This window comes from Hippocampus bargibanti, linkage group LG19 (genome assembly GCF_051943395.1).
Source record: "Hippocampus bargibanti isolate YZ-2025 linkage group LG19, ASM5194339v1, whole genome shotgun sequence".
NCBI lineage: Eukaryota > Metazoa > Chordata > Actinopteri > Syngnathiformes > Syngnathidae > Hippocampus > Hippocampus bargibanti.
This window is the reverse complement of record NC_142752.1, coordinates 3930001-3946283: the sequence shown is the minus strand read 5'-3', so window position 1 is coordinate 3946283 and position 16283 is coordinate 3930001. Positions and strand designations below refer to the sequence as shown.

At 40.2% G+C, this 16283-nt stretch overlaps 1 protein-coding gene across 2 annotated transcripts in view; it reads right to left on the bottom strand.

Annotated features, from left to right (window-relative positions):
- Positions 1-16283, bottom strand: part of nkain2 (sodium/potassium transporting ATPase interacting 2) — a 44116-nt gene that overhangs the window by 15867 nt on the left and 11966 nt on the right. For both annotated transcript variants that reach the window (XM_089022606.1, XM_089022607.1), the window contains exons 2-3: positions 9316-9453; positions 7847-7927 (exon numbers count right to left, since the gene is read on the bottom strand). In XM_089022606.1, coding sequence (XP_088878732.1) covers positions 7847-7927; positions 9316-9453 — 219 coding nt within the window. The remainder of the gene's footprint in view (positions 1-7846; positions 7928-9315; positions 9454-16283) is intronic.

The following is a 16283-nucleotide window of genomic DNA, read 5'->3' as shown; positions in this document are numbered from 1 at the left end:
ATCATCAGAATCATCTTTACTGCCAAGTATGTAGAACACACAAGGAATTTGTTTCCGGTCGAACACGCTGCACTAGTATCATCATCAAATAATTGCAAAGAGGCACTATACAGTTCAATTTGGGCTACTATTCAAAGAGTTAATGGCTTGGGGGAAGAAGCTGTTTAAATGTCTGCTGGATTTGGTGCGCATGGATCGGTAGCGCCGGCCTGAGGGGAGTAGCTGGAAAAGGTGGTGGGCAGGGTGCGGAGGGTATGATTTTCCGCGCCCTAGTTTGGATTCTTGCAGTGTGCAAGTCCTCGAGAGTGGGTAGGGCGGTGCCAATGATAAAAAAAAAAAAGATAAAATATGCCAATGATAAATAAATGCCAATGATTAAAAAAAAATAGACAAAAAAAAAAAGCAAGCACTTGCTAATGGCCGACTACTCGGGCGCCATCTTGGACTTCTATGACTTGACTTGAATGTCTTTTATAACCTCTTTTTTTTCCAGTCATTTGACAGGAACAAGTATGCATGACAAACTTTGAATAGAAACTCAAATATGCGTACGACAAAAAGCCATACGTCGTTCACATATATGCAAAAAATAATTTCAGGTTGAGAGCAAAGAAAAAACATGTCTGGTGCTCTCAAGTCTTTTGTTACTGACTTTGTACTGGCGTCGCCGCTTCAATGAACAAAGCCCATCCTCAACACTCTTTCTCTCTCTCTCTCTCTCTTCCTCGCTCACTCAATTTCCCCTCCATTTCCTTTTTTCTCTCCTTTTGTCTGCAAGCCCCCTGGGGAGACAGGAATGGTCTTCTGTCTCATGGCCAGATTGTGAACGGGGGACATATTAAGTTGGGGCAGGGGGGATGTTGGATGGAGAGATAAATGGATATACGGAACAGAGGCAAAGGGTTCATGTACCTTTTCCAAGGTCAATGTCAGACAGTGAAAGAAATACTGTACAGTGATACCTTGGCTTACGAACTTGGTTCCCAGAAAGTGTGTATTCCAAACATTAATTTCCTATAGGAAACCATTAAAATGAGAATAATCCGTTCCCAGGCCCCCATAAAAGATACTTTTCAACTAAATAAACCTTAAAACTATAAACAATATACCTTATTTTATGTATAATAAATGTGCTATGGTATTGTAATTAAACAAATAGACTGTACTGTATAATAAAGTCGTTTTATTTACCTTTGTGATGGTTGTTGATGGCTTGAAAAGAAATAAAAATGCGAGCTTGCACGCTATTTGTAATTTTTATTTTTTTCTGCCAGACAATGTGCAAATGTGTGTAATAAGTTTTTTTTTTCATATGCTAGCATTTAGCTAGCTATCTGTTTGCTATCTATTTGATATCTGTTAGCTTTCTATCAGCTGCACAAAACCGGGATAGATGGAGGACATTGTTCGCTGTGGCGACCCCTGAAGGGAAAAGCCAAAAGGAAAAGAAGAAGAACTTTCTATCAGCTATCTATTTGCTATCTATTAGCTAACTGGCCGACTAGTTAGCTATCTGGCTGGCTATCTATTAACTATATAGCTAGTTGTCTAGCTGGCTATCTACAAAAAATGGATGGGACAGCGTAAAAAAAACTGTTTTACAATAGCAAAAGAAACACATTTAGTGTGCGCATTCCACCATGAAGTTGAAACACGTCCAAATTTCACTGTGTTTTCTATCCATTTTCTCACCATTTCACTTTTTTTGTGTTTTTGTTTTTTTGTTTCAAGCTCTGTCGTCTCCCTTTCGTGTGTGTGTGTGCGTCTCTTTTTCTGTAACCTCTCCCCCGCTCACTGCTGCCTGTGTCCTGCTGCATGTGTCCCCTCCCTCCTCTACCACGGATCTTGACCAATCACGTGCGGCTTTAACCGAAGACTGGGGGCGGGGGAATAGAGGGGGAAAAAAATCCGGCTGCCATTTCAGGAGCTCCAAGAACCGGCTCGTTCGCAAACGACACATCACTCATTGTGGCGCTCTGTGTGTTTCCCGAAAAATAGTTTGTATGCCAAGATTGTATTCTAGCGAATATAATGTTCGTAAATCAAAAATTAGTTCGCTAAAGCGTTGGTAAGCCGAGGTATTTGGATTTTTCGTCATGGAATTTCATTGGAGGGTTTCTTAAATGCGGTTCGCCCGAAGGTTACAATAAAAAAAATGTTTAAGATCAGCAGCATTCTATCACCCATTTGACCTCCTTTTTTTTTCTTTTTTGCCTCGTCTAAATATACAACACAGTCTACAGCGGTCACGAAGCGAGAGTCAGCCAGGCAGTAAATAAAACGCTGACGGTTTAGGCTGAGGCTGAGAAGCGGTCACGTCAAAAAAGAAAGAAATAAAATAAGTTTGATTGTCACTCCAGTCAATTTTTTTTCTAACTCTATTTAACCGAGTGTCTTTCTCTCCATCTGCGTTTTTTTTTTTTTTTGTGTCATCAGTCATGCGTCTTTCTCCCTACATTGTTTACCCTATGATTTCCCACGGGTGCTGGATGAGACTTTAACCCGTCCGTAATGCCTGAAGCACCTCTTTTCTTTCAAATTGGTTAGGGGGGCGGCGGTTCATGGGGAATTATTTATTCATCTGTGTGTGCGAGTGTTGCCAAATGTGGCAGCTGGCCGCTCAAACAGAGATGAAGTCAATATGGCAACGTAGCCGTCACGCTTGTAAATTGTCGCCGTGCGTACGATTGCACCTCAGGTGGGCTTGAGACAGACTTAATTCGTTTCTCGCTATCTTCAAAGCCTGTTTGGTCACACCTCTCGTTGTAAATCACTTCTTGGAATTGTAGTTCGGGACCCCCGATTGTTTTTTTTTAATCTATTTTGGTGACACTGTGGGTGATAGGAGGGATAAACCCAGGACTGGTCGCTCGTCAACTCAAGGGTTTATAGATAGACGGATACCCTGTCACGTTTGTGTTTACACCCGTAGGACAGTTTAGAAAAACATCTTTGGACCTGATTTTTAAATGTTTTGGAAGGAAAAGGGAGTACCCGGAGAAAATCCACACACACACATACACATAGGGACTATGGGAAGCCATTCACTGCCATTCACAAATGTATTCGGGAATTGAAAATATGACGTAGAGCGCCATTGTCGAATTTGTTCGGGTTTTGTTATTTTCATGCTTGGGTGCCGATAAAGCGCTGGCCATGGCCTCTGGCAATGTTTCTTCTTTTCCACAAGTGGGCAGAATTTCCCTTTTTTCCCATGTTAGCGCTTTGTTCCAGCTTCAGATGTTATTAAAGCACTATGTTAACCAATATGTATGTACTGCATTGTGTTTTGAACAGCTGCCCTCATTTCAAGCTCATATAACTCCAGACCCATATCATTTAGGAATTAACTCTTTTTTTTTCGGTTGAAAGAAGAAAATCTAAGGTTTCTTACGCTGTATTGAATGTTTATGTTGTCTGAAAACTCAATATTCTGTGGGTCCTGGAATTTGAGTGACCATGACAAAAACCCTGGCACTGGAGTGGACACATTTTTGCACTTCTCTGGTAGTGAATGAGTTAAAAGAACTCCTGGCACGACCATTTAGTGTCGGGTTATTGTCTGTTTCACCCTGTCAGGTTAATAATAATAATAATAATAATAATAATAATAATAATAATAAATAATAATACATTTCATTTCTAAGCGCCTTTCAAAACTCTCAAGGTCACTTTACAGTCACAGGATCAGTTTTTCTGTTTTGTCTTTTTATGTTTTACTCATGGTTTTGTTTACTACTTTGGACCTATTTTTTCTGATGTCTTATATTTTACTCATGGTTTTGTTGACTACTTTGGACCTATTTGTTCTGATGTCCTATGTTTTACTCATGGTTTTGTTTACTACTTTGGACCTATTTGTTCTGATGTCTTAGTTGGTTGAGATTTTGTCCCTGGTGACTTTAATACAATTTAATACACCACGCTCCTTTTTTATTGTTTTTGTATTGTTATTTTTTGAATTGTTCGGAAGAGCAATTCTAATGTCTGCCACTGTTATAGTCAATCTGTTTAATCAGCCGCCTGTGCTTTTTTTTTAACAAGCCAAATGCTAATTCACAGCAGTGCATTAAAAAAATCACACAGCAACTGTGAATAATCATTCGAAATTGCTCGGATGAAATGATAATAATAAAAAAAATAATAAAAAAAATGCGACGTGGAAAATGATCTCGGGCCATTGCATAATGTAAGCAACGCAGTGATGGCGGCTGATCTGCAGATTACACGAGAGAATCTGCACGCTGCCTTCTTGCCGACATCCATTTTTTTTTTCCCATCTCCTTCTCGCCTTTCATCCTTCATCTTTATCTCCACGTTTCAATCCCGCCGCCTTCACTCCATCTTCCACATCACGCTTCTTTCTTTCTTCGGGCCGATGACAAAACGACACATTGTACATGCAACACTTGCATCCGGGTGTACATTTGAAAATGTGAGGTGTGCGAAAGAGACCACGCGGGGATGCAACCGCCATGCCATGCCAGAAAAAATGATTGACAGCTGACTGCGGTGTGTGTCAATGTGTGTGTGCTTCTGTTACCGAGGGGATGGCTGCATCTATTATACCCGACTGACAGTTTGCTGCGTGTGTGTGTGTGTGTGTGTGTGTGTGTGTGTGTGTGTGTGTGTGTGTGTGCGTGATAACATCAATATGATACTTGCCCCACAAGCTCTCACAGAAGCATTTTCAAGCCAATCTAATTCAACTTTCTGTCAATCGATCAAGATACACTTTCATAGTAACTTCAAGGCCAAAATGGCACGGTGGACGACTGATTAGCACACCGGCCTCGCAATGCAATGTTCAGGGTTCAATTCCGTCTGAAAGTTTTTTAGAGTTTGTATGTTCTCCCTGTGCCTGTGTGGGTTATCTCTGAGTACATGAAAACTCCAGACCCATATAATTTAGGAATTAACCTTTTTTTCCTGATGAAAGAAGAGAGTTTAAGGTTTATGTAGTTCTAAATCTCAATATTTTGTGGGTACTGGAATTCAAGTGACAATGAAAAAAACCTTGGCACTGAAGTGGACACATTTTTTTGCACATGACTGGCAGTGAATGAGTTAATAGACAGCTGATATTTACTTTAAAAAATCATGGTATGTACATTTACACAATAATCTGCGATTGATAATTTGCATCTTTCAACTGATAATAAAGTTGTGTTGCCGTTGATGCAAATTAAAGGCTTCATGTCACAAAGAGGGTACAGAAAGTGCTGAAGAATGAATGACTATGTGTCTTTGTGTTGTCATATTTGTTATTTATTTTTTTTTTTTTTTTACTTTATTACTTCCGGGTTGATTGAACGCTGGCACGTGTGGCAGCCGCTGCTCACCCGTACAAAAAATATATATATCCTGTGACTGTAAAGTGTCCTTGAGAGTTTTGAAAGGCGCTTATGAATGAAATTTATTATTATTATTTTATTATTATTATTATTTTATTATTTTTTATTATTATTATTATTATTATTAAACAGATAAAAAATAAAATTAAATGATCGCAAAATCTCAAGGTTATTTAGTACATGTGACAATTTGAAATTTCGGTCTAGCTTTATGTAAATTGACGCGCATGATTCGCTTTCTCAGAACACATAAAACACAGGTGTCCAAGTCAAGGCTCGAGGGCCATATCTGGTCCACCACATCATTTTGTTCGGTCCATGAAAGAAAAATAAACTTGTGAAATTCCATGATGTTTGTTAAAGTACTAACCCATTTTTATTATTATGTACTAACCCATTATTATTATTATTATTATTATTATTATTATTATTATTATTATTATTATTATTATTATTATTATTATTATTATTATTATGCTCAAGGGCATATTAACATTGACCAAGATATAAGAGGAGCATTCCAACCAGCCTCACCAGCTGTTTGACAAATCAATCCTCATCGGTCCCCTGGTTTGTTTTACGGACTCATTACAGCATCTAAAACAACCCCAGAAGCTCGCAGTCAAACAAAATAAAGCAGCAATAAAAAAAATGTCTTATCCTAACATAAAAAAGGCCGACTTTAATAAATGGCTTCGTAATGAATCGAAGAAGAAAACAGCCTCCTGTTTAAAAGACTCATTAGGCGTTTGCACTCGCAGGCTATTAGCGGTAACGAGTGTTGGCTTAACATGGGCGCTCCCCTCGCTTTAATGTTGCCTTATCGGCTCTTCTCAGGGCTAAACCCCCGGCGCTGTTAGCTTAACCTCCCGCCATTGCTAGGTCGCCACGGCGGTGATCACAAAAATAAATAAATAAGTGAGCACCCACCCGAAATTCAAGCTTAACTTATTCACTGCCAGATGCTGTGCTAAAATGTGTACACTCCAGTGCCAGGGTTTTTGTCATTTTCACTCAAATTGCAGGACCCACAGAATATTGAGTTTCAGGGCGACATTAAGTTACAGACTTGGTTTCCCACTTAACTCATTCACTGCCAGATGTATTGTATTAAATAAAGTCGGCAATAACAAAATCTCAAACAACAAAGTCATCAGAACAAAAAAAGTCCAAAGTAGCAAACAAAACCATGAATAAAACTTGACAAGACGAAATAAACCTGACAGGATGAAACAATTACCCGACACTGAATGATCATGCCGGGTGTCCTTTCAACTCATTCACTGCCAGACGTGCAAAAAGAGTTCATTCCTAAATGATTTGCGTTTGGAGTTATATGAGCTTGAAATGAGGGCAGCTGTCCAAAATACAATGCAATAAATACAGGTTTATATAGCTGGAATAATGTGCTAACATGGAAAAAAGGGAATTGCTGCCCCTTTTGTGGAAAAGAAAAAACATTGCCAGAGGTTATGGTCAGTCCTTTATCGGCACCCAAGCATGAAAAAAAACCTGAACAAATTCGGGAATGGCGCTTTACATCATATTTTTAATTGCTGGATAAATTTGTGAATGAGTTTATAATCCATGAAGCTATGTGCAGCATTTCGATTACCGCCCCCACACCCCTCCAAAATAAAATAAAAAACTTTGAGTGTTGTAGAAATAAAACTAAAAACACAATCAATGAAGATGTTTTTTCCCTTACTGCACAGGCTACCGGGATATTTCATTAAATTGTTAAGACTAACTTTCTAGTTTGAATGTCAACAGAGATAAAATACCAAAGGGGGGAAAAAAATCAACTGACTGAAGAAAATGAAGTGTGAATTACACTTTTCCCCCCCTCCATCCTGTAAGTAATACAACCCAAATATCAACTCGTTGATAAGCAAGCCATCGGATAGATGCTTGATTGCAAAAAAAAAAAAAAAAAAAAAAAAAATCCCTGCCCTACAGCTCAATAAGTCATTTACACTGAAAAAAACGTCCATTCCATTCATCCCTCACCACCGACCCACAATCAAGCACAATCAAGCTTCTGATTTCTTGTATTTACGAAAGAGCTGATTGGCCCTAATGAATTGCCCGTGTAGATCATCGCGGATTCCTATCAACTCATTTTACTGACAGGGAATTGTAAATACTGCTAATTTGAAAAAAAAAAAAAAACCATAAAGGCCACGAGGTGAGGATTAATTGAAATCTGTTGTATTATATTGCCGACGTTCTCAAAATAACTCCTATTAAAGAATCCCATTTGCAAAAAGTACAAAAAGATAAACTAGCGTTGCTCATTAGGCATCTGGCGCATAAACAAGGACGCATAAACTGGGCTGGCATGAGATAGTGATTGGAAAACGTTGTCAATCTGGACGATGATGAAAAGAAAAATGGACGCCGGCGCCTCATCAAGTATGCCGAGTGCGCGTTCGTTGCATAAAAGCGAAGCGACAAAAATAAAAATGGAGAAAAGAACGGGAAAATGTTACCTTGGACAGTTCGCCGACCTCCAGGTAAAAACAGATGATGAAAACATTCCAGGTCATCCAAACGACCAGCCAAACTGCGTACTGGAGAGAAAAAAAAAACAAAAAAAAACAAAACAAAACAAATGAATCCCTCAAAAGTTTCCGTAAAAATGTTAAAAATAGTTTTTTTGTGTTCAAGTTAGGAAACAGGAACACAAAAATGTTACAATACCGCAAACCTAAAACAAACATTTGCGAGTTAGCTCAGAGTTAGCGCGTCTTATTGTTGAAAGAAATACGATACTCGCTAGTGAGGCAGCCTAGCTAGCATGGCTAACGTCCGTTTAGCTCAGTACATTTAATGCCGCTGCTCACCCACGGAAAAATTTATCCTGTGACTGTAAAGTGACCTTGAGAGTTTTGAATGGCGCTTAGAAATGTATTATTATTATGATTATTATTATTATGATTATTATTATGATTATTATTATTATTATTATTATTATTATTATTATTATTATTATTATCAATATTATTATGTTGTATTACATTTTAACAGTGGCGGGCCGTGCATGTCACTCCTAGGCCTTCAGTAGTGCTAGTCTGAATCAATCAGCTGCGAGTGTGGTGTGATATTACTACAAGTCCACTAGAGGGTGCTGTTGGCAAAGAAATAACTTGTGATTTGAAGAAATTTAAGAAATACTGTAATGAAACGGTTCGATTTTTTTACTATGAACATGTGCATTCATGATAACCTCATAAAATTGCAATATTATTAGCTATTTTTGCTAGCTTAGTAGCTATCCAATCTGAATGCTGTCCATGTATTTTTGAAAAGTCTGTCTTGAAAATGGCTGTAAATCTGCAACCAAATCCATTTTTTCAATCCTTTAGCCATTATGGGTTCAAAAAATCATCAAAAAAAATTGCTTATGCAGCTCGCTACAGATACCGTGTGCTAGCTCTGGCCAGTATGCACTTATTTCTAGCGGCTAGTGATACTACGATTGGCTAGTGACTAGCCAATCATAATTTGCGAAAACTGAAATTTCCGGTTAAAGCAACCGTTTCACCGCCATTGATTTTTATGCGACAAGGCCTGCAGAACTGATTGTGAAGGCGTCCGGGTAGATTTCAGACCCTGGTAACAAATGATGTATGAAATGTGATTGGTTAAAATGCTTAAATACGAAAAAAAATACACCTGGAAGCAGCGCAACAGTGGAAATAGCAATGAAAAGAAGCTGAAAGACAATTTGGAATGATTTAACAAGAATTCATGGACGAAATATAATGAACATCAGTATTTTTAGGCTAGCAGAGAAGGCCTTTCAGGCCATGACGGCCCACCACTGCATTTTAACTACAGAAAATGGCAAAATACCAAAAACGATGCAACAGTACATACTGTAGAAATGCTAATACTCCTTAGCTGCGTGGCAGAAATGCGCTTCAAAGCGTGTTGAAATGTCGCATGTGAAACGTACCCCGGTGATGTAACGCGGTCTGAACTGGATGGTGCCAAACAAGCCGAGGATGACCACGATGATGTGCAGAAAGTTGGTCAGGATGGGAGCCCACTGATAGCCCAGGAAATCGATGATCTGGCGCTCTAGAACGCTAACCTAGCGAGATGACAAGAGAACAGAAAGCCCAGTTGAATCGTTGCCCATCTTTTTTTCGCTTAGCACATTTTTGCCCGAGGCAGACGGAAACAGCAGAGGGTCTCGAGGGTCTCGTACCGACGGTTATCTCGTATAACAGTTTGTATCTACCTAGCTATCTGTTTGCTAGATAGCTAGCTATTAGCTAGGATGGCGCATGTAGCTATCTATTAGCTATCTACCTAGCTATGTGTTTGCTAGCTTTTAGCTATCAGCTAGCTTTCTATCTATTTGAGTTACTTCCGGTTTGAGCGAACGCTGGCGCGTGTAGCTGCCGCTGCCCACCCACAGAAAAACGGATCCTGTGACTGTAAAGTGACCTTGAGAGTTTTGAAAGGCGCTTAGAAATCAAATGTATTATTATTATTATAATTTTGCGGTTCGCCAACTCAGTCATTTCAAAACTAGTAGCATTTCAGAAAGTCGACTTCAAGCTGTTTAACTCATTCACTGCCATTCCCGATAAAGCGCTGATCAGACCTCTGGCAGTGTTTTTCCCTTCCACGGGGGGGAGCGTTTGTCTTTTGTCCATGTTAGCGCTTTGCTACAACTTCAGCTGTTGTTAAAATCAATATGAAGACAGTAAAGTATTGTTATATCGATATCGGTTATATCGATAGTACTGCTTATTACGATACTATTTCTATGAAGGCAAGGAGAAAATTTACATGCCGCAGGATCGGATATATCGATAGTCCGGTTATATCGATATTTTTTCCGACTCCCGAGAATATCGATATAACGAGACTTTACTGTATATTGTATTATGTACATCTTCCCCCATTTCAAGCTCAGATAACTCCAGACCCATATAATTTAGGAATTAACTCTTTTCTGTTGAAAGAAGAGAGTCTAAGGTTTCTTCCACTGCATTGAATGCATATGTAGTCCTAAAACTCAATATACTATGGGTTCTCGAATTTGAGTGACAATGACAAAAACCCTGGCACTGGAGTGGACACATCGTCTGGTAGTGAATGAGTTAATGATGTTTAATATCAAACTAACAAACTTCTATGTGCTGCGTTTAAAACAAGTAAATAATTTGACCTTAAAAATGGTTCGGCTAGCTTCATGCTAACACATTTCGGAACATAGTATTGATGGGATGTTAGCTCACAATGATTATTATTTACAAAGTTACGAAAAGTAATTTTCTTATTGTGTCTGTTGGACTAGAATCTACAGCCCCCCCCCAGTGGCCAGGACAATAATGAACTCGCAGAAATAGATAGCGGCGCGATTCGAAAGCTGCACTTACCACTTAGATCATAGAAGCGTTAGCAATAATCTCACGGCGCTACCGCATTTGCGCTCTGAGCATTTTTTAATCCATACTCAAACACCCCCTTTGCCTTTCTTCCCCCCTGCTGTGCTTGTTAACCAACTCAGTGCAGTGTGTGATGCGACAACGCTAAATATACACAGACGAGGTAGCGTGAAGGGGAAAGATGGAAAACACTTTCCACTCCGTTGCTAGCGTGTTTTGGAAAATGGAAGCACGCAAATATGCAAATAAGCATGACTGAGTTTAGCACATCCGAATGCGAGAACATATGGCAACACTACAGCCATTCGCAGCCACGTTGCGCTAGCGCACATGCTAAGTGGTTGCTACTTCTGAAAGGGTGGAACAACAAAGCGGTTTTATTACATTTGACAGGCACAAAAGCATCGAGGCGCGCTAACGACTTTAATGTACGACATAACATTTCACGCGCGCTCACACATATCGCGGCAGGACTTCTGGTATTGCGGTTACGCACAAAAACACACACACGCACGCACGGGGCTCAGCTGGCTTTCGGGTGTCTTTGTGTATGAGCTCCATGTCATTATGATAAAAAGAAGTCCGCCCGTTGACAATTATTTAGTGGCGCAATTGTTCATTTTCTCCAGCGCAACAAAGGCGCATTACCAGAAGTCATGGGCCACCCAGCCCATTACGGAAGCCCCCGGGGCAACCCCCCCCAACCCCCATTAAATAAAAGATCCATCTGTGAGGTAGGAGCGCACCCAATATACAACACAGAGGTAATCAATCAGTCGCACATGGAGGAGACAGTCGATTTTTTTTATCAGGGGGGGGGGGGGGGTAATTTGTTGGGGGGTAAAATTTTATTGCTCGTGTTTATTATGGCGAGTAAATATGGAAAAGGGGGCCATCTGGTTCTTGGCTCATTTACTATTGGCAAACACGGAGGGGGGAGGGGGGGGGGCTCAGCTGTAAAACACAGATCATGATGTGAAATGGCGCTTTTTTTAGAATGTCGTCAAACGAGTCCATATTTGAAGGGAATACAATACAATACAATACAATACGTCTGTGTAAGCTCTCAGTCGTACAGGAGTGGCCCTATTTATATATCCCTAATGTCCAGACATGACATGGATAGGTCGCTACTAGTAGGGACCTATCATAGCTGTGTCCGGCGCCGCCATGTCTGGATATTAGGGATATATAAATAGGGCCGATACGACCAGTAAGACTTTAGTTCGCTGACGGAGCCTCTTGGATAGGAGGCGAAACGTCCGACACCTTTAAAAAAGTACAGATGACGGCTGAAGAAACCTTCTCAACAATACAATACAATGATACCCCGTCTTACGAACGCTTTAGCTAACGAACTTTTCACCTTATGCGCAAGAATAATACAGTGAGACCTCAACTTAGGAACTTAATTGGTTCCCAGATAGAGTGTGTATGGCGAAAAGTGTGTACCTCAAAAAAAAATTCTCATAGGAAACCATTAAAATGGGAATAATCCATTCCCGGGTTTCCATAAAAATATACTTTTCAACTAAATAAGCCTTAAAACTACACACAACATACCTTATTCTATGTATAATAAATGCTATTGTATTGTAATGAAAGAAATACACTGCATTGTATCATACAGTCACTTTATTTACATTTGTGATGGTCATTGATGGCTTGATGGAATGGCGTTGGAGGTTGAAGGTCAAAGGGAATTGCTGTTTGGAAAGAGAGGCGCATTACATGACGACTGTAATTAAAGAAATAAACTGTGCTGTCAAATAAAGTTTTATTGACCTTTTTGATGGTCGTTGATGGCTTATGGAAGGAGAGTCACCTTCCATGTTGGTAACTTAACCTCTGGTGCTGTTCGGTCGTGTGCTTCCGCCGAAGATCACTCCGCCAGCCGTGGTGGGTGTGTATTATGAAAATAGTGCTTATTATAAGGTTTAATTTTCATAAATTTGACGTTTGAAGTTTGTAAGTTGAGGTGTTTGTAAGTTGAGGTCTCACTGTACTTACATTTTTCATGTAAGCGATTCTATTTCATACGGCAAATTAATCGAACAATCATCTGCATTGTTATTATTTGACAACCACAGAGTATAAAAGAACACAGGAAATCTTCAAAATAAAAATGTTAATAATTTGAGAGCTTCATCGCGATATCCATTAACTCCCTCACCCCCCCCCCCCCCTCCACCCAACTTCCTTTATCCCAACTTTCACCCCGCAGCATTCCGTGACCTTTAAAAAGAAATGCCGATCCAATTCCGACGCTCGTTCCGTTAGCGCCTGACGGAGAGCGAGAGAAGCTAAAGTGAAAACTGTCACAACGTTCCAAAACGGCAGAATCGTATTTTTTCACCTGGTGACCATCGTCCCCGAAAAGCCGTCATCGGAGCGTGGTAACCTTTGCCCGCTTTACTGAAACGCGGGTCGTTGACGTTTACGCTTGACTTAATTAAGGCTTTGCGCTATCTTGCCATCTCCCGCCGCCGTATGCCAAAGGCAATTTCCCATCGATCGGGGGAGGGTTGCCGCAACAATCAATTCATCTCTATTGGGAACCATTTTGAGGGCTAGTTAAGGTTGAAAGAGAGGGAGCGGGGGAGGGGGAGGGATTAAAAAATGCGAGACAGAAGACGCGGCTGGATAGGAAAAGACAGCAGTGATTGTAGGTGAACATCTCTATTAAGGACCTAACCACCCCCCCCGCCTCTCTGTCACCAAAGCTATTGAATCATATCAGTAATAGCTGTAATACGCTCAGTCACTACAGCGGTGGGTGGACGGCACGTGACTCACATTTCCATTTACATAACCGCCTTTGGGTTGAGACGTACGCGAGATAAGCCCCGACGCCTTTTGGAGAAGTGCGTGCCCGGTGATGGTTTAACATGCACAGGGCAGTTTCCTCCTCCTGATTGATATAAAAGTGGCATTAGGGAGATTCCATTGTGAATTTCAGAAAAAAAAATGTCTGAATTTTCCTAATCGGCACCGCAAGAACCAAGACAATGGCTTAGAAAATCCCACTGGACCCTTTGCATCCTGCCCACCACCTTTTCCAGCAACTCTCCTCAGTCAGGCGCTATTAACTCTCTAAACCAGGAGTGTCAAATTCATTTTTTTGCCGCCGGCCACATTGTAGTTATGGTTTCCGTTATGAATTTGGGGAACCCATTAGAATGTTTAAATCCCTTCAATTATTACATATAGAGCACACAGCAAATTAATGAATAACTCATTTTCAAATCTGAAGTCAAGAATAATGACTTTTATTGTGGTTGACATCCAAAAATATGAAATTTTGGCTCAGATTTTCGCAATCATCATGGAATTTCACAAGTTTGATTTGCTTTCGCGGGCCGAAAAAAAATGATGTGGCGGGCCGGATTTGGCCCGCGGGCCTCGACTTTGACACCTGTGCTCTAAACGGTAACCCAAATATACGTGTTTAGTGATGATAGCGATTAGACAGAATCTTTAATTCACTGCCAGTAGCGAGGAAACTCAGGCCGATCAGAGAAGCTCTTGAGAGCTGCAGCGCAAGTGACACGGACGTTCTTTCATGGATGATCAAAAGTCTTTTCCAAACAGAATTTTCATGACACGGGGGGAAGCGTATTGGGGTGGGGGGGGGGGGGGTGATCAGTCAGCCATTGTCTTTCTTTCACCACGGATCAATTTCATATCTTCCTGTGAATTAAGCAGAGTGATTAATATTCGCTCCCGCAGAACCAATTCTTTATCAAAACGTGACATTTAAATGTCAGAACTGGCCGGATAATCAGCTTGGTATTTCAACTCTGACTGTCTTTCTGTCATTTTTATCTTCCTATTTTTTTTTTTTTTGGGGGGGGGGGCTGGGGGGCTCTGTCGATTTTGAGTTTTTAAAATCTGCTGGATGCCAGAAAGGGAATATTTGTTTGTATTTGTTTTATCCGAATATACCCAAAAAAATATCTGACAAATTGATGCTACAGCTTCGTATTTGCTTTCGACATTTTGCTTGTAGTAGAAGTGCACATTCCGAGCGCACCTGAATGCACCACTGGACCCCTCTTTGCTTCCTTATATGTCACATCCTTGTGCTGTCTCATTGTCACCGACGCATTATCCTGGTATAGCGTTCCGTAATGTTTGTATTGTTCACTCATGAATTCATCATAGTGAAAGCTCCAATGTCTCTATTAGCAATATAGCTAGCTAGCTATTTGAGTCAGAAAACATATTAGCTATCTAGTTAGCTAGCTAGTTATTAGCTATCTTGCTATCTACTACCTATCTAGCTAGCTTTCTACAGCTGAGTGTTTGCTTTCAACATTTAGTTTGTAGTAGATGTGCACATTCCACCATGACGTTCCTGATCCACTGCTGAAAAGGATGTTTTGATCCTCTCCTCTTTCATCTAGAACTGCTATTGTTGTTTTTATTATTATTATTATTATTATTATTATTATTATTATTATTATTATTATTATTATTATTATTATTATCATTATTCAAAACCATCAAGGTCACTTTACAGTCACAGGATCAGTTTTCCTGTGGGTGAGCAGCGGCAGCCACATGCGCCAGTATTCACTCAACCCGGAAGTAACTCAAATAGATAGAAAGCTAGCTCGCTAGCCAATAGATAGCTAATAGCTAGCTAGCTAGATCACTAGCCAGCCAGCTAGATAGCTATGTAGCTAATAGAGAGCTAGCTCGATAGCCGGCCAGGGAGCCAGATAGCAAATAGATAGCAAATAGATAGCTAGCGAGATAGCTAGCTAGATAGCTAGATAAATAAATGAAGAAATATTTACACTAAATGCTGATTTCATACCATCGCCCTCCTGATTTGATCGGCGTGCTCGCGTCGCGTTAAAGTGCCGCTCGCCACCCGATATTATTATTATTATTATTATTATTATTATTATTATTATTATTATTATTATTATTATTATTATTATTCTGTGGCAAAACAAGAACCCCTTATTTCCCCCCCAGCCCTCCCCCTTTTTTTGATCATCACTTCCCCCTTTTCCATCATTTCATTTCGTCTTTGCCACTATTCTATTTATAGCTTATTTCTCTCTCCCGCTCGCTTCCATGATCTCGACCACCTCAACTCTCGTCCATTCCCTCCCTATTCTCTCTCTCCTAATCGCTTTATGTACCACTATGCGGCAGCGCCCGATAAAAAGAACAAACAAAAAAGAAAGCATGCATATTGAATACGCAAAGACGTCACAACAAGCAAGCCGCTAAATGAATCATCACCCTCGCTAATGGCGTTTTTTCCCCCCCTTTAAAGGACAACCAATGTCACTTTTTAGTTTTTTAACTGACACCAGAAAAACGTTTTATAGCATCTAAAATATGATATTTTTAGTCAAAGGCAAAACACCAATAAAAATGACTTAAAGTGTCCAAAATCTCCCAAAAAATTGAGCTGCGAATTGGGCATTTTCAGAAAGTCCCGCCCCCATTTTGTGACGTCACGCCAAGCGTCTTGCATTGCATGTGAATCAAAACAATGGCT